This window comes from Pogona vitticeps, chromosome 5, assembly GCF_051106095.1.
Source record: "Pogona vitticeps strain Pit_001003342236 chromosome 5, PviZW2.1, whole genome shotgun sequence".
Lineage (NCBI taxonomy): Eukaryota > Metazoa > Chordata > Lepidosauria > Squamata > Agamidae > Pogona > Pogona vitticeps.
The window spans coordinates 96,343,199-96,370,845 of record NC_135787.1 but is presented as its reverse complement, the minus strand read 5'-3'; the positions used below and the strand labels follow the sequence as shown (position 1 = coordinate 96,370,845).

Below are 27,647 nucleotides of genomic sequence, written 5' to 3'. Positions count from 1 at the left end.
CCTTTGGTTTATGGATGTGGAATATTATGCTTCTGTTTCCACAATTCAAAACACCAGGAAATGGCCCAATATTTTGCCATCAAGAAAAAGGATGCCAAGCTTTACATAGCAAAGGCCAGTCTGAAATTTGACAATACCAACGGCAACAGTCAAGATGGTCTACAGCAGTGGTCCCCAACCTTTTCCGAACCGTGGACCGGTTGGGGGGGCAGGGTCCGTGAACGGGTAGGTGGAGCACCTGTGTGTCTGTGCAGGTGGGCAGGGCACCTGTGCGCACATGTATGAGCAGGGCACCGATGGGTGCATGGGGGGGGCGTACATGCGTGGGACAGGAGAGATGTCTCCGCGGCCTGGTCCTGCCAAGGCCACAGACCAGGGGTTGGGGGCCCTGGGTCTACAGGATACCTTGTGCACTCACTACTGTTCACAAAGTGACACCACCACAAGAGACATTCCCAGAACCTGACTCTTTCTCATCAGTTAACCACTTCTCAGCCAAACACAAAGCAATATTCATGGCTATTTTTCAACAAGTTTAAATGTTGAAAAACATTTAAACTTGTCGATTAATTTTTTGTTTGGGTTCCCCGTGATTGTAGAATCAACTTGTAAAATGTTGATTTAATCTGTTGCATAATATCATCAGAACAAGTTTCAAAACAAGCAGAAGGAAGTACTTCATACTGCACCCAGATGATATTCAATTAAATATTCCTCTGTATGTTGTTGAATTTGCAACTCCCATCAGTCCTAGTCAGCACAGCAGATGGCAAGCAATGCTCATAATCATTAAAATCAAGGGACATTTTTACCACTTGGCATTCTGTATGTGTCCTTCAGGCAAAATAAAATTGTCAGGACAAGGCTACAAACCAAACAGACAGAGCTGGGCATGGCGTAGAATAAGAACAGGAAAGAAGTGGCTTTGTAAGAAAGCAGGTTTGGAAATATGAACTAAAAGGCAAGAAACATTCCAGAAAAAACTTTTTCTACTCTCAAGCTGTAGAGGCAAATACTAAGACTGGACCACAGTAGAACAGACAGGTTTTATTTCACCTGTCTATGAAACTATTTTATTTCCTCACCGTTGCCAAACCCAGCATTTCTGCCACCTACCTCTGCCAATGCTGCCAATAAGGTGAGTGGAAACATTCTTGTTGTGAATTCTACCTGATGTTTGGTGGAGAATGACATCCCGGACGGGTGCTTCCCTAAAAGAAAGGAAAATCTGTGCAAGACTGTGGCAACACCAATGCCCTAGAGTCTGCCTGCAGTTTTTATGATGCTGGTAGTGGGTTGTAAGAGGAATGCGGTGGACTGGAAGATCCTGCAGAACGGCCAGATGCAGAAGAAAACAAGGCTACTGCACTTCTAACAACTGTAGAGTTTTGGAAGGTGTAACTAGTCTTTGTGAAAGTAGCCTGACAAAGGCAATGGTGGTAATTGTTAATGGATAATCTTTCTTTCACCCCCACCTGATATCTGTTATCTTCCCATATGAGACTGGTCCAGTTCTGAGACTGTTTGAGAAAAGGCCTTTCTTTCTTTCAGTCCACCCACCCTCAGAGAGACATTTGACAGCATAAAAGAAGGTCCTTCTAATGGCCATTCCTAGGACCTGGAACTCCCTGCAAAGGAAACCTAGGAGGGGCACACGTGACAAATTCCTCCTTCCCACTCTGTCCTTTTTAAAAACATAGCCACTGAAGTTGAGAATTATTACAAAGTAAGAAATCACAGCACAAAACCCTTTCTTAACCTACATGATTTACTTCATTAATAACTAATTTACATATTCTGCAGATCAGACCACCTGGACTTAGGAAAATGGAATAAAACATAACAACCATACTTGCTGGTTGCTATATTCTATTAGAAAATGGAGGGAAAAAGTGAAAGGAGCTGTTATCTTTGACCTGATCGTAAGCAATAACTATCGATAATATTAAAGCAGTGGGAAGGGACAGGGAACATTAAACATTACGGTGGAATGTTTGATCTTATGGAAAGCTAAGAGTAGTAAAGCCTGCATCTTAGATTTCAGGAAAGCTGTCATTTGTTTTGTTTTATAAGACCAGATAAATGCTTCATAGAACTCCACAGCCAGATATACTAGTGTGGAAAGGATCCTAAGATTGACAGAACTCTTAAAGATGAAGTTATTAAAAGTAGTGATTGCCTAAAATCCCAATGAGAAAAGATAACGGAAGACATAAAAAAATTAACATGGATGCACAAAAAGCTTAATAACTTGAAAATAAAAACAGAAATACATAAGAAATCATATTTAAAAGGATCATCAGGGATTAGTACAAATGAATCACTCAGACTTGTATGGATCCTATCAGGAAAGCTGAGTTCAGAGTTTTTCTTAGTTCCCCAGAATACACTAAGCAGCACAACCTTGCAGTCTAGTGAGACAGACTACATACCCAAAATGACCCTGAACACTTTGCTTCAGAGGGACTGAGCAACGGAGCATGCCTACCATATGTGGGAATAAGAGTTCTTCCACTTTTACGCTCTTCAGCATATTAATTATATGCCCAGTGTTGCATTTTAAGAGAACTCTTTCTAATGCAAATGTAAACTGGTTCTGCACATTTTTGCTATATTGCTGTCCGTCACAGAACATTCATCTTTTCATTATACCATTTAAAATCTTCTAAGAAATCAACAGACTTCTTCTTGGCCTCTAAATTATAAATGAAACACACGTCTTGATGGATCTGTAATCTGCCGAGTGGGGTACTCTGGAAGCACTCTTGCAGCTCCAAAACATTAATCATGTATTGATATTATCAGGCTGTATCTGTCTGCCCAACTGGATTCTGCCAGTCTTACCTGCTAGTTGTAGAGCTGTCTTTTCTTTCTGGTGAAGGCTGGTGTTCTGTTTTCCAAGTACAGAGTAAGACTGCATAACCACAACCAGGCTGGGACACCATCAGCTCAGGAGCACAGTCAGAACCTGGATTCACTGACAAGCTATCCACCTGTTGCAGCCAAAAGAGAGAAAGTGAAACTGTTCAGTCAATTGAAAGTATTGCTTACTTTTGGATGGTACTGTTGTTGTCCCCATCCATCTTCTTCAAGTGACTCATCCCATTTCCTCATTGCTATATTACCAACTGTTATCCTTCTTCTCCACCAAATAATCAATCTCTTCCTTCAATGAGCATCTGGCTCCTTTCCTACTGTGTTCAAACATGCAAGAGTGCCTCATTTTTAAAAACACATCACATGACACAGGTTCCCTTGCCAACTACCACCCTATGTCCTTTCAAAACTTCATCTTCCAAGTCTTAGGGTATTCTGGTTACTCCTACTGTCTGAACTTTCTCTTCTCCTACTTCACTTTCAACCTTCTACATTCTGGTTTCAAGCCCCTGCCGTGGCACTACCCTGACAAGAAAAAGCCAAGAGGCTGACTATCTACATGAGTGTTTAACCTGCTGTTTGGTCCGCTGCAGGTACAGGCTGGTTTGCTCCTAAAAAGCTGGAGCAAACCAGTCCGTCCCCAGACTGGTCAGGGGCTTCTAATTTTTTGATGTGGATAGGATTGCACTGGCATGGTGGTGGATTCAGCTGCAAGTAGTTTCTTGACTCAACCTTTAAGACAAGGCAAAGAAAATATTTAGGGTCTTTTAAAAAATTTCATTTCCTCTTCCCCTCCACCAAGGAGCAGAGGAAGTGTTTAATTTGCATCCTGAAGTTGCTCTCTTATTATGCCACGTCATAATTTCAGAAATCCTCAGTTTTGGAAATTGCACTTCTATCTTACCAAAAGCAAGCAAGCAAGCTAACTAACTTATGATATTTAGCTTACACCACACCACTCCAAAAGAGCCTATGTAGACAAGCCCCTACTTTCTTCCTGAAGCTGAGGTTTGACATCTCAGTGTCACACCTAACCATTCCCTCTCTGCTGTGAAAGTCTACACTTTTTACCTGTTCCCCCTGCCAGGACTGCTCAGCCCTGCTTCTAGGTCCTCACCCTAAAGCTTGGATGGGGAGGGAATGCTTCCTCCTCTCAGTTCTTGCCTTTTTGCCTCCCAGTTCCACCCTTCTGCTCTCCCTCAGAGCACCTCCTCCCCTGAAGTGAGCCGCCTGGTCTCCTCATAACAAAATCAAAAGGATTGCATTTATTCTTCTATACTGCATGCAACCTCACCCACAGCTTGTTTTGTACCCCCAATAACAAAATTTTTTTAAAAGGAGTTCATGCTCCTGGAAGCCTCCAGAGCCATGGTTCTCCTTCTAAATAGGCTGCTGGCTCTCAAAATATAATTGTTCAAAAATAAATGTGAATTTCTGGCCCCTCCAGTTTTGTGTTGTGTTTTGTTTACATTTATGATGGTCGTATTGCTCCTAGGGTATCCTAAGGCACATAACTGTAGTTAAATCTTGTTTAAAACATTTCCACTCTCTTTGATATAGTTGATACTCTTCACTATTTGATTCCCTTTGTGTCCTAAGTCTTTGTGGTTTTGTTAACCAAGCTGAAACCTGGTGGGATGAGACTCATGATCGGAAGGTATAAACTATTTCAGAGAAAAAGACCCAGTAAAAAAGGTGTCACTTTATATGTTAAGAGCGCTTATACTGGTGATGAAATCCAGGGTATAAATCTAGGAAAGCCAGGTTGATAGCATCTGGGTAAGAATTAAAGGGGAGAAAACTGTGAGTGGCCCCCAAGCCACTCTGAGGAGCTGGATGAAGCCTTCCTGGAGCAGATAGCCACACATTCAAAAGGGAGAGATGCAGTAGTAATGGGAGATTTCAACTATCCCGATATATGTTGGCAGTTAAACTCTGCCAAGAACACAAGGTCCAACAAATTCCTTACGGGCCTTGCAGACAATTTCATGGTCCAGAAGGTGGAAGAGGCAACAAGGGGAACAGCTATTTTAGATCTGATCTTAACCAACAGGGAGGACCTTGTTAATGGGGTCAAAGTGATGGGAGCCTTAGGTGGGAGTGACCACGCTCTCTTGGAATTTGTTATACAGTGGGAAGGGGAAGCCAGGTGCAGCCGGACGCGCATTCTAGACTTTAAGAAGGGCAATTTCAGTAAACATAGGGAATTACTGGCTGTAATTCCATGGACAAAGATACTGAAAGAGGAGTTCAGGATGGATGTGAATTTCTTAAAAGGGAGATACTAAAGGCACAATCTAAAACTGTTCCAATAAGAAGGAAAAATGGGAGATGTCTAAAGAAACCAGAATGGTTGACTAAAGAACTTTCAACTCAGCTAAGTGTTAAAAAAAAAATGTACTGCACAAGAAATGGAAAAATGTGGAAAGCGCCAAAGAGGAATACAAGCAAATAGCCAGTACATGTAGGGGGATGGTAAGAAAAGCTAAAGCACAGCACAAATTTAGGATTGTTAGAGAGATTAAAGATAATAAAAAGGGATTTTTTAGTTATGTCAGCAGTAAAAGGAAAAAGAAGGAAACAATAGGGTCTCTGTGTGGAGATGATGGCCAATTACTAACAGAGGACAGGGAAAAGGCAGAACTACTCAACATCTTCTTTGCCACATTTTTTTTCCAAAAAGGAAAATAGTGCTCAACTTGAGGGATGAAGAGCAGGTGAAGCAGTGTGGGAAATGCAGCACAGAATAGGCAGAGAAGTAGTACAGGATAGCCTGGCTACCTTGGATGAATTTAAGTCTCTTGGGCCAGACGAAGGATATTAAAAGAACTGGCAGATGTAATATCAAAACTATTGGCAATAATCTTTGAGAATTCTTGTAGAACAGGGGAAGTCCCCACAGATTGGAGGAGGGCAAATGTTGTCCCTATCTTCAAAAAAAGGGGGGGGGGAAGAAGACCCAAATAATTATCACCCCATCAGTCTGACATCAGAATGGAAAGATTCTAGAGAAGATCATTAAGCAGACTGTTTGTAAGTACTTAGAAAGCAATGCTGTCATTACTAGAAGTCAACATGGGTTTCTCAAAAATAAGTCATGCCAGACTAATTTCATCTCTTTTTGGGATAAAATTACAGGCCTCTTGGATGAAGGGAACACTGTGGATGTAGCATATCTTGATTTCACTAAGGCCTTCGACAAGATTCCTGACGATATTCTTGCAAAGAAGCTAGTAGAATGTGGGCTAGATGGTACTACTGTTAGGTGGATTTGTAATTAGTTGACTGACTGAACCCAAAGAGCGATCACAAATGGCTCCCCTTCATCCTGGAAAGAGGTGACGATAGGGGTGCCCCAGGGTTCTGTTCTGGGTCCCGTGTTATTCAACATGGGAATACAGAGTATGTTGATTAAATCTGCAGATGATACTAAATTGGCAGGTGTTAATTCCCCAGAGGACAGGATTAAAATTCAAAATGACTTTGACAGATTAGAGTCCTGGGCCAAAACTAATAAAATTAATTTCATCAGGGAGAAATGTAAAGTCCTAAAGCTAGGCAGAAAAAATGAACTGCACAGATATAGGATGGAAGACACCTGGCTAGGCAACAGTACCTGTGAAAGGGATCTAGGAGTCTTGGTAGACCACAAACTGAACATGAGTCAGCAGTGTGATGCGGCTGCCAAGAAAGCCAATGCAATTCTTGGTTGCATCAATAGGAGTATAGTGTCTAGATCAAGGGAAGTGATAGTACCACTCCATTCTGCTTTGGTCAGACCTCACCTGGAGTGTTGCGTGCAGTTCTGGACACCTCCATTCAAGAAGCATGTTGACAACCTGGAACGTGTCCAGAGGAGGGTGACTAAAATGGTTAAAGGTCTGGAAGCCATGTTTCTTTAAAATCTGACATGAGACCATTCAGAAATATGGATTAAGGCAGTCCTTTCTATACATTTCTCCTTCTGGTTTATGCCCTGAAGTCCTTGCTTTTGAAGTGTATTCTCTTAGGAGGACATCCACACACTTAACTTCCTACCTGTCCCTCCAGCAGCCACTTTTTGAGCAGCACCAGCTGTCCGGATATATGCTCTGTACTCTCAGATGAGTCCTCCCAACGAAAGGCTCGCACCACACGGTCTGTATAACCTACCACCAATTCACTCTTCCCATCTCCATCTGCAAGGAGTACAAGGTCAATAAGTACTTTTTATCTAACCATTATACTACACTGGTCTCTCAGATCAGTCCTTACTCTGTGAACAGTGCTAAGGCAGAAAAACAATGCAACAAGTGATGTGCTTGATTTGCATAATATGCTAATTGGGCTACCTAGATTGCGTGAACTGGGATATGGAAACACAAGACTCTGACTGAAGAGGACGGTAGCTGCCTTGAGGAGATCTTAGTTTTCTTTCTCATTGGTTTATGTCACTGTGACGGATGCCACATGTCACGCCTGTCACTCATAACTGGAGCTCATTTGCATAAGCCTATGAGAGGACAGGAGGGGTGGAGGCAGAGAGTCAGTTAAGTCAGTTAGAGAGGGAGAGGGAGTAAGAAGAGAAGGAGAGAGGTTTGCAGAGAGAGATAGTCAGAGAAAGCCTGAGAACTGCAACTAATAAAGATCAACTGGTTAAAGTGGATAAATAAAACAGGAGGTGATTGAATGTGTGGCAGACTACAGTGGTGCCTCGCTTAACGTTTGCTTCGTTTAACGTTTTTTTCGCTTAACGTTTATTTTTTCAGAGGCAGATTGTGCTTCGTATAACGTTTTTCCCTATGGGCGATTTTCGCATAGCGTTTTTGGGACCATGCTTCGCTTAACGTTTTTGGTTTTAGGTCCCCTGCTTCGCTTAACGTTTTTTTTGTTTTCAATTTAAAAAGTGTCTTAGAAGGGTCCAAAACGGTTCTAAATGCTTGGATTCGTTAGAGGACCCCTTAAGTCATGTGCAAACCTGATTTGGCTTTGATCTGACGTTTCGTTACTTTTTTGTGAATTTTTGTTTTTTGGCCCATAGGAACCAATGGACCTGTCAAAATCTGACAGCTCCATGCTTTCCTATGGGGGAGAAAACAATTTACAAAAAATTAACGAAAGTTCAGATCAAAGCCAAATCAGGTTTGCACACAACTTAGGGGGTCCTCTAACGAACCCAAGAATTTAGAACAGTTGCTGAGTCTTCATTAATTTTTTGTGAATTTTTTCTTCCCCCATAGGAAATAATGGAGCTGTCAGATTTTGACAGCTGTCAAAAGTTGGGGGAAAAAAATTCACCATTAATTAACGAAAAGTCAGATCAAAGCCAAATTAACTTTTGCATCCGTTTTAGAGGGTGCAGAAGCTAATCCAAGCATTTAAAACCATTTTTGACGCTTTTATGACACACTTAATTTTGCAAAAATTGACTTCGCAAAGCCATTGAAACCTATTGAGTCAGCTACAATACATTCCAATGGAGGATACATTGTATCGTTTAACGATGTTTCCTATGGGTTTTTTCGCTTAAGGACGGCAATCCGTGCCTATTGGAACGGATTAACCGGTTTCCAATGCATCTCTATGGGAAATGGTGTTTCGCATAAAGTTTTTTTCGCATAAGGTTTTTTTTTTTGAACCAATTAAAAACGTTATGCGAGGCACCACTGTATATGATATTCATTTTGATTCTGTGAAATGAATAAAGAACATCTGTGCTCCTGAATTACCCTAAAATACCCTTTAATAAACCAGTTCTGTTGTTGGCAACCAGTATCAGCCTAAAGCCCTTTACAGCATGGATAAAGAAATCCACTGGTGGCAGTGAAAGAAAGAGGGAACGTCACCAGTGTGAGCCCTTTGGGTTGAGAAAAAGAAACTGGGGCACGGGGTGGACGTAACAGTCACCTGTCTCACAAACTCATACTGAATTTCCTACGGTCTGTAAAGCCTCTTCCACAATGTTACTCACCAATGTCATTGATCAGCATAACTTTGGTATTGGCGGGGATGTGCTGCTTGAATCCCAGCTTTTGGTCTTCTGCTGCCAGGACCTCATGGTAGCCTAAGGCATCTAGGTGTTTTGAGGGTGGTGTGAGGTCAAAGAGATGAAACCAACCTTCAGCACTCACTGCAACAACCAAGTTCTGCCAGAAAATGTTGAGGATCAACAAGAAGTGGTTAGATCAAGAAAACATGAATAATACATTGGCAGTAGTTACCACCTGGGAAGGATAAGAATCAATAGAGGAAAAGTATGAAGAATTAGAAAACTCTGGTGCAAGATCCTTGGGTTTTTCCCTCAGGCAGCCCCTCTGCTTCAGCGGGAAATAAGATAGGCTGAGTCTGTATAACATTAACATTGGAACTTTTATTCAACTCCACTTCCACCAGCACATCTTTAAATGGGTTCAACTGTTTCAAGTTAGGCAACAAGCCATCTTCAACAACATTTAAACTTTGATCAAAGTCCCATGGGGTTACAGGCGGCGGACCCCACATGGTCCTCTCGGCTCCTTCTGAGGAGGTGGGAGACTCTTCATTGCGCATATGGTCCCACAACATTTATGTCTATACCACCCTCTTTCGTCGGGACCTTCGTGTTCTTCAGCTGTCAACCATTCACGTTTGCGCTGTAGCTCTAATTCCCTGGGCGCCACAATTACATTCCACTCCCTTATCAACTTACGCAGAGTAGACTCTGTCACACTTGGAGGATTGGGTAGCAGACCACCTTCTTTCAAATGGGGAAAATCTCTTAACAACCCCTGGGTGCGGACCTTTTCAAACGCCCTCCGTTTTTCCTCTCTTTTCTTTCTCTCATAGTCTTCCACTACTGAACTAAACCAAACTACCCCCTCCTCATTCTTATAACCCCCTCCAACTGTCACTTCAGACTCCTCCCACTCCTCGTCTGCCAAGCACACCTCTACTTTCACCTCCCCCTCTTTCTCTTCCGTCTCCTTTCCCTTTTCTTCTTCACTTTCGCCACTAACTCGTTGACTCTTTTTTCCATCCTCCTTTTCCATTTTTACTTCTGCGGACGGCACACTCTTATTTTCCGCACCTTCACATCTGGGCCAACTCTCCTCAATCCCCAGCAAAATGGGATAACAGGTATTATTCTCCTGGATTGTCTTCAATGTGAAATGCACTACTTTCCACAGTTCACAGAGTACATACGCAGTTCATTACTATGTGTTTGTTGCAGCCTATGATTTATGTAGTCCAAATTTCAAGCTTCAATCTTTATATACAGATTTGCATCCTGAAAGGTATCAGTCAGGAGTCAGTGGGTACTTCTGCTGGTGGAATAATGTCAGAGAGATCCCTCCCCTTGCAGCAGCACCTCTCCCTGCTAAACCCTATGGAGCTGGTTTCAGGAGGAACAAATAAATGCAATGAGAGGAGTAAAATGAAAATTCTACACACTAGTGAGTCCCTGCTAGAATGAAAATGGCTGCAGATCTTTGTTTTGTAGCTGAGATTTATTAACAAGAGAAAAAAATCCAAAGAAATATATTAATAGGTCATGATACACGAAGATAAATCCTATGGAGCAGTGCAGTTTTTGTACTGAACATTTATAATGTATTGGCCTCTAAGGAAATTGCTCAGCCTCCCTACCTACACTTTGATCATTTGTTAAGTACACAGTATTTCACTGTGCACATGCAATGCATACCTACCTAATCTATTTCCTGAGCCAGCAGCCTGTCCATTTTGTGTTGACAGGGCTAATGGAAAATGTGCTTTGTGTGCACATGCTTAGAACATATCCAGCAGGATGCTGAGATTCCAGGTCTAGGTATGAGGGGTATGTGTGTGGAAATCTCATCTCATGCTGAAACCCACATAGGGGCATCAGAACTCCCCAATCCAGAGTCACCAATTCATTTCAGTTTTACTCCTAAATAGGCACTCCACTGTTCCCATTCAGTCATGCATTTTTTAAAACCATGTGACCTACCAGTAGCCTAACTGTCACACTCTCTGTTTCATCTGAGACAGTGACACATAGCAAGGTGGATGGGTTGGGAAAGGAGGGTTGTTTTTGCACTGCAATGTTTCCATTCTAACTTAAGAAAATCACCCGCCACCATCTCTACTCCCCGAATCCCCCACCTCTCCTGGAACTCGATACAGTGCTTTTCAGAAGCTTTGCTAGCCCTTTCCAAAGTGCAAGTGGGGTGGGGGGAGAGAAGAGGCAGCTCTATTGGGGGCCAAGTGTGGGACCTACTGCACAGGAGTCAGGCTACAAATATCAGTACACGTTGAGGGATAAAGCCCCAGTTTAAATAACTGTCATTTTCTTCCAGTCCATATACTGATGCTCTACACACATAAATATCAGTATGTTGCATGGAATAAAATCCAACTGGTAGCTGGGGCATTGTTTAAGAATTTGGGTTTACATTCATTGCCTGCATTGAATTCTAGCTGACAACTGAAGTTTTTAAATGCAGCAATATAATTTCAAAGCTGATTTCAACCATTGGGACTTGTGTCTTTTTTCTCTTACTTGTGTTCAGCCCCTGCCTTAGAAATCCTACGAATGGCTCCCAAGGTTGCCAAGAGTTTCCTTTCTTGCCTAATGCTGAGCTCTCATATTCTGCTGCCAAATTGCTCAAATCTCATCACTACATGCCACACAATGCCACTCCTTGAGTCTTTTTATTTGTGACCAGGTTCTTGCACAAGCATTCCATTCTTTCCTTCAAGACCCTTCATGATCTTGTTCTCTTCTTTTATAACTTAGAAGATTTATGTGTGTAGACATAGCTTACCCTATTCTCCCACCCTCAGCTGTCCAAAAAATTCTCTCTAAAATTATTCCATAGGTTCCTCCCTTTGCTACAAACCATCCCCCTTAAAATGCCTCTGTGATACCTTCTCTTTTACTTCATCCAAACTTTCCCTGAAAATATTTGGTGCACCCTCCTAATCATGATTCCCTCTGGCAATTAAGCCAATAAACATGTAATAGGAATAGTCCCATGCTCTTTCTGGTCTACTCTTATTTCCATCCCTCCCCCTCCCCTGCCACTTCCCATCTCTTGGTGTTCTAGACCAGCAGTCCCCAAACTTTTTGGGGCCACGGATTGGCTAGGGGGAGCGAGCTCCATGCACGGGGGGACCCCCGTGTTCGCACAGCGGTCGTGTTGTGTTGTGCGGGGGGCATCATTCTCATGTGCATGCGCGCAAGAGTGGCACCCCCCATGCGAGTGCAACATGCCTGCCGCGAGCACAACACGTCCACTGTGCGAGCGTGCAGGGGGGCGGAGATCCGTATCCGTGGCCCAGTTTCAGCAAGTCCACAGACTGGCACTGGGATGCGGGCCAGGGGTTGATGACCCAGGTTCTAGACTGTCAACCCCCACAATCTTCTAATTCTCTGTCAAGTGCCACACACAAAACAAACAATAATAACTATTATTAGTCTCATCCTAAGCATGGCTAAATAAACTCCCAAGGACTTCAATGAAATTTATTTCACAAAAATCTGTTTCACAACAAGTACTGTATATATAGAACGTCAGTTCTTATATTATCATTCCCCCATGCTAGGTCCTCACATGTTGTTAGACTTTATCATTTAGCTAGGCCAGTTGGGGAGAAGAGGAAATGCAGTGCAAAAAGCTAATTTATACTTAAGATTTTCACAACATCATGAAATATATCACCCCAGTGTCTGTTTTATAGGATATGAAAAATAACTTGTTTATCAATTTACTTATTGATTCACCCAGTACAGTGGTGCCTCACTTAGCGATGTTAATCCGTTTCGGAAAAAACATCGCTAAGTGATTTAATCGCTAAGCGATTTTTAAAAAGCCCATAGGAACATAATAAAACGCATTTAATACGTTCCTATGGGCTAAAAACTTACCTTAAAGCAAAATTCCTCCATAGCAGCGGCCGTTTTGGGTGCCTCTACAACAAGGCAAAACAGCGGCAGCCATTTTGAAACCGCCGATCAGCTGTTTAAAAAAGTTTGCTTTGCCATGATCGCTCCCCCGCCATCATCGCAAAGTGAATTTTAGCCATAGAGGACATTGCTAAGCGATCGCTCCAGCGATGGCCAAAAGTCCATCGCAAAGCGATTTCATCGCTCAATGGAGCGATCGCTAAGCGAGGCACCACTGTATTCTGCGTTTCACCCATCACTAGAGAAAGAGATTGGAGTCATTTTATATAGTATTAAGAACACATTGCATACAAATGCAACTGTAGAATCTTTTTTAAAAAAAGCATTTACCTTTCCTTTATTGCACACATCCCCAACACCAACACAGGTAAGCTGAAATAAGATAATATTTTATTAGTCTAACAATTTTTAAAATCTGACTAAACAATAAGAAGCAAGGAAAGGGTGGTTAAAATGGAAAAAGAAGTGTAAATCAAAATAAATGAAATATGGCTCAAATGATGTAACCTTATTCTCTTTGGAAGGCAGTCCTGTGCCCTTTTTTCAGTTACCGTATTTTTTGCACCATAAGACGCACTTTTTCTCCCAAAAAAACTGGGGGGAAAAGTGCATGCGTCTTATGGAGCAAATACTGTCCCCTCCATGCCACCATCGCTGGCTTCCCAGGTCTCCGGAGGCCTCAGCAGGCCCCGTGGGGGCCTCCCCCGCCACCATTGCTGGCTTCCCAGGCCTCCGGAGGCCTCAGCAGGCCCCGTGGGGGCCTCCCCCCCGCCACCTTTGCTGGTTTCCCAGGCCTCCGGAGGCCTCAGCAGGCCCCATGGGGGCCTCTCCCAGCCACCATCGCTGGCTTCCCAGGCCTCCGGAGGCCTCAGCAGGCCCCGTGGGGGCCTCTCCCAGCCACCATCGCTGGCTTCCCAGGCCTCCGGAGGCCTCAGCAGGCCCCGTGGGTGCCTCCCCCAGCCACCATTGCTGGCTTCCCAGGCCTCCGGAGGCCTCAGCAGGCCCCGTGGGTGCCTCCCCCCCGCCACCTTTGCTGGTTTCCCAGGCCTCCGGAGGCCTCAGCAGGCCCCGTGGGTGCCTCCCCCCGCCACCTTTGCTGGCTTCCCAGGCCTCCGGAGGCCTCAGCAGGCCCCATGGGGGCCTCTCCCAGCCACCATCGCTTGCTTCCCAGGCCTCCGGAGGCCTCAGCAGGCCCCGTGGGGGCCTCTCCCAGCCACCATCGCTGGCTTCCCAGGCCTCCGGAGGCCTCAGCAGGCCCCGTGGGTGCCTCCCCCCCGCCACCTTAGCTGGTTTCCCAGGCCTCCGGAGGCCTCAGCAGGCCCCGTGGGTGCCTCCCCCCCGCCACCTTTGCTGGCTTCCCAGGCCTCCGGAGGCCTCAGCAGGCCCCATGGGGGCCTCTCCCAGCCACCATCGCTGGCTTCCCAGGCCTCCGGAGGCCTCAGCAGGCCCCGTGGGTGCCTCCCCCCCGCCACCTTAGCTGGTTTCCCAGGCCTCCGGAGGCCTCAGCAGGCCCCGTGGGTGCCTCCCCCCCGCCACCTTTGCTGGCTTCCCAGGCCTCCGGAGGCCTCAGCAGGCCCCATGGGGGCCTCTCCCAGCCACCATCGCTGGCTTCCCAGGCCTCCGGAGGCCTCAGCAGGCCCCGTGGGTGCCTCCCCCCCGCCACCTTAGCTGGTTTCCCAGGCCTCCGGAGGCCTCAGCAGGCCCCGTGGGGGCCTCTCCCAGCCACCATCGCTGGCTTCCCAGGCCTCCGGAGGCCTCAGCAGGCCCCGTGGGGAGTCCCCCACCACCACCATTGCTGGCTTCTGAGGACCTCCAGGAGGCTTTTGACCGGTAAGGTGCTGCTTTTTACTTTTTAAAAAATGTTCTGCGTGGGAATTGGAGGGTAGATTTGGGCTGGGAGTATGTTTCTATGTTGCTTTGTGTTTTGGTGATTTTTTTGCAGTCCCAGCATGGGACTTGCTCTGTTTATTTATTTTTACTTTATTTTTTGGTATTTAAAAATTAGTTGCTGCTTTTTACTTTTTTAAAAATGATCTGCGTGGGAATTGGAGGGTAGATTTGGGCTGGGAGTATGTTTCTATGTTGCTTTGTGTTTTGGTGATTTTTTTGCAGTCCCAGCATGGGACCTGCTCTGTTTATTTATTTTTACTTCATTTTTTGGTATTTAAACATTAGTTGCTGCTTTTTACTTTTTTAAAAATGTTCTGGGTGGGTTTTGGAGGGTAGATTTGGGCTGGGGGTATGTTTCTATGTTGCTTTGTGTTTTGGTGATTTTTTTGCAGTCCCAGCATGGGACCTGCTCTGTTTATTTATTTTTACTTCATTTTTTGGTATTTAATTTTTAAATATTAAATAAATTAAATAATTTTAATTTTTACTTTTTAAAAAATGTTCTGGGTGGGTTTTGGAGGGTAGATTTGGGATGGGATGCATGTTTCTATGTTGCTTTGTTTTTTGGTGATTTTTTTTGGCAGTCCCAGTGTGGGACTTGCTCTGTTTATATATTTTTATTTTATTTTAATTTTCAGTATTTAAAAATTAAGTGCGTCTTAACGTCCGGTGCGTCTTATGGAGCGAAAAATACGGTACTTTTCTCTATAACTTTTCAGAAGTTAGTGCAATCTTTCCAAAGATTGGAAATTTACTGTCTTGGCATACAAAAAATTCAGGAAGTCTCAGAACCATATAATCTATAGATGGCTATACACTAGACTGGTGTAGTTGACTGGATTTCAGATGTTCTCACTTCTGGGGTCTTTTTTCAAACAGATGAGTTTGCCAATAAACATGTATGTGTTGCAGAGGACACGTCACATCATGCCACTCTGTTCACGAAGACATTTCACAAAAGGGATAGTGAACACACATATTTGAGCCTTAACCAGCAACATATGTGTACACAAATTCCAGAAATCCTTAAACTAGGCAGTACTGTAATGTCATTTATACAAAATGTTGCAGCTACATATAAAATACTATGTGGAGTTCTACTTAGCATAGCTCAAAGCAATCAAAGATGGAAAACATTAAAACATTACATATTTAGAACACAACACACAGGATCCCACAGCAATGCTAGTTGTTGTACGCCAAAACAGCAAGTTTCCAATCTTTGGAAAGATTCTAGCAAATTCTGAAAAAGCACAGAGAAAAGTAACTGAAATAAAAAAAGGAGACAGACTACCTTCCAAAGAGATCAAGGTTATAGCATTTCAGCCTTTCAGTTGTACAGTATCTAGAGGGCACATGACATAGATCTATAAAACAATGCATGCATTTCAGAAAACAGATATCCTTCCTTTGTGATTTGTGATTGTAGTGTATAACTGTCTGGCAACAGATTCATGACAGGCAGAAGAAAGTGCATCTTCACATTATAATTTATTTTAATGAATTTGCTGCCATCAAGATGTGGTGACAGCCATTTCCAAGTTTCAGCTTATAAGGGGTCTTGAGAAATGGAGGGCAGATCTCTCAACAGCTGTTAGCCACGATAGTGCAATGGAACCTCAAGGTCAGCAATGGCAAACGTATGGTACATGTGCCACAGCTGGCATGCAGAGCCTGCTCTGTGGGCATGTAAGCCATAAGTTGCCATCAAGAAATACCTGTCCTCCAATCCCAGATTTCGGGAAGGGAGGGAGAGCCAAGAGACGGCAATGGTCGCCACCGCCAGAAACACACACATACGTACACACCTGCCCAGACGCCAGGCATGGAAACACTGGCTCCTGCTGCCTGCACCGTTAAGGATTGTAGTTGGAGGCAGAGCGGGAAGTATCCCAGGCAGGCACTGGGGGTTGTGTGGCTGGAGGAGTGGGACTCTTCATAACAGTCGTGGTTGATTTTGTGTTGCAGTTTGGGCACTTGGGCTCAAAAAGGTTTGTAATCAATGATCTAGGTTTAGAGACAAATGATCTCAGAGTATCAGTTGCTGAGGAGCTAAGACTTCAAGCAAGCTTCCTTTCTTTAAGCCCTGCTTCTGAGCTTTCCGGAGGAACTGAGTGGCAACTTTTGAAACAGAATGCCACAGCATATCTGATCCGATCCAATCTGATCCACTGCGGTCTATGCAATGCACAGAATATAAGCACAAGAGACTACAGGACCATAAATTTCAACTCACCATTCCTTGGCAAGAGCGTACAATCCAAGGCTTACTTTCATCGTTCTTGTACACAAACAGCTTCCCACTGGTATCTCCAACCACCAGCTCATTCAGCTGGAGAAGAAAGGGAAAGCACAGCAAGAGTAATTTTTAAAATTTTCTCTGTAGTTTCACCTCATCTCACTTACACTCAAGCAAACACAAACACACACAATGTCAGTGAAGACTGTACCTATGGGCAGTATAAGGACAAGCAAAAAAAGTGAAACAGGTAGTGCCCTGTTAAGCCATTGGTAAGACACCTGCATGTGCTCAGAAACTTTGCTAGGCAATTCAGTGTTACGGTAGGCTATGATACTTCCGTATTTTCTTGTGCAGATTATCTTTGTACCAATTGTTTTACCTGAATTGGATTATAATTCCTTTTATGCTTTTCTAACCTGATTTATTATCTTTGTTTCTTTTTTTAAGAAATACTAAATCACCACCTGGTATGTGTAACAGCCACCTTATACCTCACAAAGGGGCAGTTACGTCACACTCAATCACTCTTCGTTTCCACTGCCATCAACCATTCCCTCAAATAAAGCTTCAGGCCAAAGTATGATTTCAAAATAAAAACTTAGGTTTATTGTATACAAACAAAAGGAATGGTAAATCACTTGAATATAAATAATAAATCAATCACTATAATAATATAGCAATCACACACACTCTCTCACAGACCCTCACTATATAGCACAGTTCTTATCTCACAGTATCTCCAAGCCCTATCTCCCTATCTCAACCCTATCTCAAAGCCCTAACTGGCCCTATCTCCAAGCCCTATCTGAAACCCTCACACCATTCACTCCCCTTATATACAACAGCTCCACCCCTTATGTCCCACCCTCCGTCACGCCATTGGTAGATGACACACAGCTTCAGCAGTGACAGGCAGGTGATGTCATAGCTGTATGTAACAATACCTCCCCCCTTTAAAAGTTGTTTTGTGGGGGAAAGCTAAGGTGCTTTTCACCCAAAACAACTGGAAACAAAATCAAACATTATATTTTCCCCACATTTCAACACTTACCATTAACATATTAGGCACATTCTGACATAACTATATTATTCAAAATATACTTACACTTAAACAATCAATTGCATATATATATACAGCACAATATTCCAATAACCACAATTTTTCATAACTTATTAAACACAGTTATTAATTTCAAGAGTCCAATTTTTTCATCTGTCGTCGTCTGGTCTTCGGGATAAGGCGTCAGCAACACAGTTCATAGTCCCTTTGATTACCTTAACCTCGAAGTCATAGTCCTGTAAAATTAAAGCCCACCTCATTAGCTTGCTGTTTTGGGCCTTCATAGTCTTTAACCACATCAGAGGTGAGTGGTCTGTACACAAAATGAAGTGTCTCCCCCAGATGTAAGGCTTCAACTTCTGGACTGCGTACACGATGGCCCAACATTCTTTCTCTATGGTCGACAGGTGTTTCTCGCCTTTCTGAAGTTTCTTGCTCAAGTAGGACACAGGATGCTGGTCTCCGTTGTCATCACACTGGCACAGCACGGCTCCTACCCCGGCGTTGGATGCATTGGTGTATATGATGAATTCTCTATTAAAGTTTGGAGCACACAACACAGGGTGGTTGGTTAACGCCTCCTTCAGCTTCCCGAACACCTCCTCGCAGTCACTGGACCATGGGATGCAATCATCACTCCTTTTCCTCGTCAGCTCGGTCAACGGTGCAGCAATTTCGCTGAACATGGGGATAAATTTTCTATAGTATCCCACTAAACCAAGAAAGGAACTAATTTTTTTCTTGGTATTGGGTCTAGGCCAATTACATATTGCCTCTACCTTTGCTTCTAGGGGTTTGATTACACCTCCCCCTACCATATGACCCAAATATTTCATCTCGGGGCTACCTAGCTGACATTTACTTGCTTTTACTGTTAACCCCACTGCTTTCAACCGCTGCAGTACTAACTCTAGGTGACACAGGTGATCCTGCCAGGTGTTGCTAAAGATCCCTATATCGTCAATGTAGGCAACTGTAAATGCACTGAGCCCTTGCAGAGTTTTGTCCATCAGCCTTTGGAATGTAGCTGGGGAATTCCTAAGGCCAAAACTGAGGACACGAAACTCAAATAAGCCGAAAGGGCTACAAAGAGCAGTTTTTTTCTTGATCTCTAGGGTCTATCCGCACTTGCCAGAACCCTTTAGTCAAGTCTAAACAGGAAATCTATCGACAACCCCCAATGGTTTCAATCAGGTTGTCAAGTCTGGGCATAGGGTAAGCATCTGGTTTGGTTACTAGATTTAATTTTCTGTAATCCACACAGAACCTAATGCTTCCATCCGGTTTGTCCACCAAAACTATTGGAGCTGACCAAGGGCTAGACGATGGCACAATAATATTTTCTTTTAGCATCTCATCTAGCTCCTTGCGCACCTTGTTCACATAAGGTCCGGTTACTCTGCATGGGGTTACTGCCTGTGGGGGTGCATTTCCAGTATCTATTCTATGCATCACTCCCTTGGCTAAACCAGGCTTGCTTGAGAAGACCTGTTGATACTTAGTAACCAACATCTTTAGTTCCCTCTGCTGTTCTAGGGTGAGTGCAGGGCTGATCTTCACCTCCTCTGGGTTGAACTTTATTTCACCCCTTCCTTCCCAGTATGGCAAATCATGTTCTTCTTTATCAGCTGCTTTCATTGCAAAAAGCACTCTTTTTTCCTCTCTATAACATGGCTTGGTGACATTTACATGAACTACCCTCCTGCCTAGGTGTTCATCTCCTTCAATAATGTAATTAAGATCACTCATTTTGGAAATGATCCTATAAGGTCCTGCCCAGTTCAATTATAGTTTGTTCCCCTTGATGGGCGAAAAGGGAGATCGGGAAAGGGCTCTTTGATCTCCGTTTGCCTTTTAAAGCTCTTCCCGATCTCCCTTTTCGCTCCTGTAAAAGTGTCTTACAATGTTTGGAAGCCGTTTTAAACGGTTGCAATGGTTAGCCCACCTCCTGAAACCTATGCAAACTGATTTTGGTGTTGTTCTGACACTTCGTTAATTTATGGTAATTTTTTGTTTTCCCCCCTCATTGAACTCCATGCATTTCAATGAGGGGGAAAAACAAAAAATTACCATAAATTAACGAAGTGTCAGAACAACACCAAAATCAGTTTGCATAGGTTTCAGGAGGTGGGCTAACCATTGCAACCATTTAAAATGGCTTCAAAACATTGTAAGACACTTTTACAGGAACTAAAAAGAGACATCGTTGTGTGAAAATCCCCCATAGGAAACATCGCTGTGTGAAAGGCATCGTTGTGTGAATTCATCGTTGTGTGAGGCACCACTGTAGTTCAAAAGGACTGAACCCGGTACTTTCTTGTGGGACTGATCTGTAGGCATATAGTAATAATTGCAATTTCTGGTCCCAGTTATTTGGGTTTTCTGCTAAATAAGCTTTAATTATTCTCATAAGGGTTCCATTAAATTTCTCTGTTAACCCATTACTCTGCGGATGATACGGGGAAGTTTCTAAATGTTTAATACCACAAATCTGCCACAGTCTCTTCATAAGTTTGGAAGTAAACGATGGTCCTAAATCAGTTATAATCTCTGAAGCAAAACCCATTCTACTCATATAGCTTAAAAGTGCATCAGCCACTGTATGGGTCTCAATGTTATTCAAAGGAATCGCCTCAGGGTATCTTGTGGCATGGTCAACAATGGTGAGAATAAATCTGTTTCCCCTTTTTGTGACCTTAGGCAATGGTCCTATAATGTCCACGCCAATGCATTTAAAAGGTGTAGAGATTACGGGTAATGGACACAGCTTAGCCTTAGTCCTGTCACGGTTATTACCCTGTCTCTGGCACACATCACATCTTTGACAGAAATTTTTAATTTGTTTTCCTATTTCTGGCCAATAGAAGTTTTGAGTTATTCTTTGCTTGGTCTTATTTATCCCTAAATGTGCAGCAAATATATCAGAGTGTCCCCTTTCTAAAATCATTTGGCGATATTTATCAGGCACTACCAACTGGCTTCGAATCTCTTGTCCCTGTTTTGAAATGTTCATCAGTGTTTCTCTATACAGTGGGGTCTTGACTTGAGAACTTAATCCGTATTGGAAGGCGGTTCTCAAGTCAAAAAGTTCTCAGGTCAAATCTGCATTTCCCATAGGAATGCATTGAAAACCATTTGATCCGTATCTGCTCTTTTCCGTCCATAGAAACTAATGGGAAGCTGCTATTCTGCCTTCGACCACTAGAGGGGGATATTTTGTTTCTTTTTTTCTTAGGTCAAGAAAGGTTCAGGGAAAGCAGGGAAAATACAGTCCAGGCAGTACCAGGCAGTCTGAAGACTGTCTCCCAATCCACTCTCTAAACGCTGGGAGGAGTGAGGAAGCAGACAGGCACCTTTTTCAGTGGCCAACAGTTAACTGAAAGTTCACATTTTGCACTTTCCCTGCCTCCTACGTAGTTTTTTTCAGTTCTTAACTCAAATCTAAGTATGTAAGTCAAGTCAATATTTTCCTATGAGAGCGGTTCTTAAGTCAAAATGTTCTTAACTCAAGCCGTTCTTAAGACAAGACCCCACTGTACAGCAAACCCTGCTTAATAAGGAACCTTTCAGGGGATTCAGGGGATAATTCCATGCTTGACACTTTCTCAAAACAACATTTTAAAGTGGGATCTGCTTGCTGCTCCTGGGAAAATACACTGCTTTGGGGTATTTCAAGTGAGAATGCCTCAGCTTGTATATTTTCATTTTCTCCCTCATGAATGTCAGTAACTTTTTCAGCTGCCTCTGTTTGATCTTGTTTTGAATGTGTAAGAACTAACACCCTCTTAACATGCTCAGAGAGGTCTGTCCCAATAAGTACAGCTGAAGGCAGTTGCGAGGAAATTCCTACGCGCCAATTTCCTTGCCAGCCCTTATAACGAACTAACACTTCTGCTACAGGCAAAACAACTATTTCTTCCCCTGTTCCTTTAATTGTTATACTTTCATTTGGTATAATATGATTTTGTGGTATGATATCAGGGTGACACAGTGTAACCTGAGAGCACGTGTCTCTTAATGCTAAATAGGTGTGTTAAAAAATTCCTATATTATCACCAGCTGCTTCAAATAATTGGGGATCAGTTCTTATAAGTAGACAATGTCTTATTTCAGCCACAGGAATATTATCTTCATTAAACTCATCTGTTGTAGAGACCTCTGTTGGCGTTGCTGTGACAACAGACTCCTCCTCCCTTGGTGGAGTTATCTGTCCCTTCTGAATACAGTAAACAGATTTAGTCTTGTTTAAAATCATTTTCTGAGGTAAAATTTCTTTATTTTTTTTAGCTTTATAACATTGGGAAGCAATATGGCCTTTTTCATGGCAAATGAAGCAAATTCTATCACTCCATGGACCCTTTCCAGCCCCTTTTTCTTTTCCCTCTAAAATCTGGCTTCTGGCTTGACCCTGTTCTGAAGGCTTTCCCACAAAATGGCCGCCCACTTTCTGCTGGCTTTTAACTTGTCCCTTGGGATATCTATTGTAGTCCTCCCATGTTTTTCTCATACTCTTTCCCTCAGAATACATGGGTTTTCTGATTTGTGAGATGAAATCTGCAATTTCCCCTACCTGTTTCAAATCTAGAGGTTTCTTGTCTTTTACCAAATATTTAATTTCACCATGTAGAAGGGAATAAAACTGTTCCAATCCTATAATATTTTTAAATTGCTGAATTGTCTCCACTTTCTCCTGCGTTAACCACTTATCCAAACATCTAGCTAAATTGGCCCCTAACTGTGAGTAAGACTCATCAGGTTTCTTGGTTAGTGTTCTGAACTTTTGCCTCAGATGTTCTGCATTGATGCCATACCTGGCAAACACCAACTTTTTAAATTCAGAATAATCTTTAATCATTTCAATAGGCATCTCGGCGTAAACCTCAGAGAGGCTTCCACTAATTAGAGATCTCAGAATAATCATTTTGTCTGAGTCTCTGACTGAAAAATCAGCACACGCTCTTTCAAAAAGAGTTAAAAATGCTTCTGGACAGTCTCCCTGTTTGAAAGTAGGGAATTTCTTTAGATCTGCTTTTGACAACTGCCCTTCTTCAGAGTTGGAATTTCTATTATTGTTATTGTTCTGGTTCATTAATTCCATTCTCCTGATTTCAAAAGCCATCCTCTCTTTCTCTACCTCAAGTTCTCTGTCTCATTCTTTCCTCCTTTTCCATTTTTTCTAATTCTAGCTGTTTCATTCTTTCCTCCTTCTCTAATTCTAGCTGTCTCCTTTTTTCCTCCATCTCTAGCTGTTTCATTCTGTATTCATGTGCTTGCGCTAACTCAAATTTTCTGAGGTCTGTTAAATCTCCTCTAGAGGACCTTTCCTCTTGAGCTGAGGAAAATCTTTCCTGTCCCCCACTAATTTCTTCATCTGAACTAGCTGCCATTTCAGATGGTCTTATTTCAGTTTTTCTACTTCATGGGTTGAGGGCATTTTATTTCACCAAAGGCTCCTATATTAACTTTCAAGCCTTGGTTTAAAGTCACTTTTTTCCTGTGCTATTGGTCTGTTTTATAAAGTTGCAGCCTTCTCCAGCACTGTAATTATGCTTCTGCCCCTTAAGCTGGGCCTCTTGCCAAACAAAGTTTACTTTATTATTCTGCCTCTGGCACCAATCTTGAATTCACACAGCTACCTTGACCTAGGTTTAGCTGTACAAATGGAGATCCCTCAGCTTTGCTGCCCTTGGCCTTCGCTATGTCCCCTCAGAGTTTCCCTAAACTCAGGACACGCTGGCCAAAACACCACAGCTTTTGCTTTGGGCCACTCTCCCCACACAAAATGGACTCCACAGAGCTTCCCTGTCTCAGTTTTTCACTCTGAAGCTTCAGCGCCCCTCTACTAGGCTTTGCTCCCCTTGAGCCAAGCCCTAGAAGGTGACCCACGCTCTCCACTTCAGATGACCCTAACTGAAGACCCTTGCTCTGGGCACGATTTTGCCAAGGCTTTACTGGAATACTCGTATCCCACCGCTGGACACCAATTTTATTGTAACAGCCACCTTATACCTCACAAAGGGGCAGTTACATCACACTCAATCACTCTTCGTTTCCACTGCCATCAACCATTCCCTCAAATAAAGCTTCAGGCCAAAGTATGATTTCAAAATAAAAACTTAGGTTTATTGTATACAAACAAAAGGAATGGTAAATCACTTGAATATAAATAATAAATCAATCACTATAATAATATAACAATCACACACACCCTCTCACAGACCCTCACTATATAGCACAGTTCTTATCTCACAGTATCTCCAAGCCCTATCTCCCTATCTCAACCCTATCTCAAAGCCCTAACTGGCCCTATCTCCAAGCCCTATCTGAAACCCTTACACCATTCACTCCCCTTATATACAACAGCTCCACCCCTTATGTCCCACCCTCCGTCACGTCATTGGTAGATGACACACAGCTTCAGCAGTGATGGGCAGGTGATGTCATAGCTGTATGTAACAGTGTGCATTTTGATTAACTGAGTTAAGCTTGATTCTGAGTCTCAGTGGGCTGAGAGCAAATGGAGAGACTCAAGAAAATGGGGATTTTACACATCTTGAGTTCCCTCCTTGTGGCAGCATGCCGTATTCTGGGAACACTCAAAGGATTTATGTCTCAGTCCTTTGGCCCCCCGTTATAACAATCACTGTATTAAAAAAGAAAAAAAAACTAGATAGCATTACAGAAGAAACACTCACAAGTATTAAAGACAGGTGAGAAGCAAAAGTAAAAGGTGACAGAACTAGAGTCAGAATCCTAAATTATAGAATCATGAAGTTGGAAGGCGCCTATAAGACCACCGAGTCCAACCGCTGTTCAGTGCAAGAATACATACAAACAAACAAACAAACATGTCATTGACCAGCATAAGGAAGACGGGATACAGTCAGTTGGTATGCCCATTACACACTCGAACTAAACCATAACCCAAAATTAGACATCAATCTAAAATTTAAAAAATAACCTCACATTCATTCTAATATAACCAGAATATTAAAATCCAGGAGGCAGTGAATAGAAGGAAAAGGATTCTGAGGATTAAATAAATATTGTGACGCTTACCCAGCTATCCTACATCTTGTAATTGTGTTTGGTTTCTTTTTCCAAGGTAGAGCACTTTGCATTTGTTCCTGTTGAATTTCATTCTGTTGTTTTCAGCCCAGTGCTCCAGCCTATCTAGATCATTTTCAATTTTGCTTCTGTCTTCCAGGGTATTAGTTAGTCCACACAATTTTGTGTCATGTGCAAAAATCTAATTAGCATCCCCTGAACCCACTGATCCAGGCCATTAATAAAAATGTTGAAGAGCACTGCGCCAGGACTGAAACCTTGGGATACCTTATTTGTTACCTCCTCCCAGTTGAAGGAGGAGCCATTAATCATCACCCTCTGAGTAAGATTCTGTAGCCAACTGTGTATCCACACACATGATCTAGTGAGCCCACACCTAATTAGCTTACTAATCAGAATATCATGGGGCACTTTGTCAAAAGCTTTGCTGAAGTCAAGATATATTAAGTCTATAACATTCCTTCTGGCCTTCAGAGAGGTTACCTGATCAAAAACATAGATCAGATTAGTCTGGTAGGATTTGTTTTTGATAAATCTGTGTTGGCTTAAGAGTTATTACTGCATTTTGCTAGGTGCTTGCATAGTGACCGCATTATAAACTCTTCCAGAATTTTCCATGGGATTGATGTCAGGCTGACTGGTCTGTAGTTCCCACGTTCCTCTTTTTTTGCCCTTTCTGAAGATAGGGACAACATTAGCCCTCCCCCAATCATCTGGTACATCATCGGTTTCCCATGATTTCAAGAAAATAATGAATAGTGGTTCTGAGAGTTCTTCAGCCAGTTCCTTTAACGCTCTTGAATATTAGCCCTGGAGATCTGAAATCATTCACGGTAATAAGATATTTGTGCCGTTCACCCTTATTATGTTAAATAGTCATGCATTATTCATGTTGTAGGCTAATGTTGTTGAGAGGTGGAGCCGAGAGAAAGAGATAACAAGGCAGACCCTGAGACTGAAGGGGGAGTCAGAGAGTTAAGAGTGAAGAAGAGAGATGAGAGTGGGGTGAGAGATAGAGTGATATTTGGGAGATCTGAGGTGTGATTAGTCAGAAGAGTGTATAGTAACTGTAAGATCAAATAGAAGATTGTTATTTATGATTGATAAACCTGAAGATACGTACTGTATGAATTATTACCAACACATCTGCAATCAGCAAACCTGTTTGATTTAAAATACAGTGATGAATAGACCGTCATCTTTCTTTAGAAAAGTATGTTGATTCAGTGATCAACTGGTGGCAGCGTGTGAAGAGGAGTTTGGTTTGCCTTCAAATGCTCTGTGGTAAGAAGATAACAAGGGTAACTAGGGGCAAACGCCACAGTATTCCTTAAGAATTTGTTTATCAATCTCATTTCAATCCTGTCCCCTCCACTTGCACTTTACATTTCTCCAGAGGGTCAGTCTGTCCTTTGAGAAAAGACTGAGCTAAAATAGGAATTGAACACTTCTGCCTTTTCGTAGTCTTCTGTAATCATTTTTCCATCTCCACTGAGCATCTGAGCCACTGTTTCTTTTCTTTGTCTTTTGCTACACACAAACCTGAAGAATGCTTTTTTGTTGCTTTTAGTGTCTCTAGCTAACCTCAGCTTTTGCCTTCCTAATGCCACATCTGCAATTCCTTGCTATTTGTCTGTACTCTTCCTCGGTGACTTGCCTGCTTTTCCACTTCCTATATGTGTCCTTTTTATTTTCAGGTCCTCTCTGAACTTTTTGTGAAGCCACAATGGACTTCTTTTTGCTGCTTCCCGCCATTTTGTCTTGTTGGAATTGTTTATAATTGTGTTTTTGTTTTTATTTTTTTAAGTAACTCCCACCTTTCTTGGACTTCTTTTCTTGTTAGGATCTTCTGCCATTGGACCCTTACTTATCCTTGTCCAGAGTTCATTAAAATTGCCTTTTTAAAAATCCAGCATATATGTATGACTATAGGTACTTTGCTTTGATTTCCTTTGAAATCAAGAATTCTAGTAGAACACAGTCACTCTCATCCAGAGGTCCCCTTACTGCCACTTCTCCTGCCAAGCCATCCCTGTTGATTAGAATGAAGTCAAAGATAGCTAATTCTCTAGTTTCTTTCTCCACTTTTTGTAGGAGAAAATTATCAGCTATGCTAGCCAGGAATTTGTTGGAAGGGCCATACTTGGCAAAATTAGCCTCCCAACAGATATCAGAATAACTGAAATCTCCCATCACTATTACAGCATGTCTCTCTGAAAGAATGTTATGAAGAAATATGGAAGGGCTAAAAAGATGGTTGAGTCCTTTGACAAAGAACCTGAAATTTTAGAAAGAGAAGCTTCCTCTGAAAGCACTTTGAAAAAATAAATAAATCACCAGGGGTAGGACAGAATAACAGTAAAACTTCCAACCTACAGATAATAAATCTGTCAAAATCCTGACAATAATATGCCAACAAAGAAAATGAAACAATGGCTCACAGACTGGAATTAGTGTATATTCCAATCTCTAAGAAAGAACATACTAAATAGCTATACAGTGGTGCCTCGCTTGACGATGTTAATTCATTCTAGCGAAATCACTGTAGAGCGAAAACATCATAAAGCGAAATAAAAAAGCCCACTGAACTGCATTGAAACCCG

General features: G+C 42.6%; 1 protein-coding gene across 8 annotated transcripts in view; it reads right to left on the bottom strand.

Annotated features, from left to right (window-relative positions):
• ITFG2 (integrin alpha FG-GAP repeat containing 2) overlaps positions 1 to 27,647 on the bottom strand; it is a 48,384-nt gene that overhangs the window by 8,881 nt on the left and 11,856 nt on the right. For all 8 annotated transcript variants that reach the window (XR_013545585.1, XR_013545586.1, XM_078394116.1 and 5 more), the window contains exons 2-7: positions 16,911 to 17,006; positions 13,115 to 13,156; positions 8,828 to 9,002; positions 6,916 to 7,055; positions 2,845 to 2,993; positions 1,117 to 1,211 (exon numbers count right to left, since the gene is read on the bottom strand). Coding sequence is in view for 6 of the 8 variants with exons in the window: in XM_020811203.3 (XP_020666862.1) it covers positions 1,117 to 1,211; positions 2,845 to 2,993; positions 6,916 to 7,055; positions 8,828 to 9,002; positions 13,115 to 13,156; positions 16,911 to 17,006 (697 nt within the window). In the remaining 2 variants the exon portion in view is untranslated. The remainder of the gene's footprint in view (positions 1 to 1,116; positions 1,212 to 2,844; positions 2,994 to 6,915; positions 7,056 to 8,827; positions 9,003 to 13,114; positions 13,157 to 16,910; positions 17,007 to 27,647) is intronic.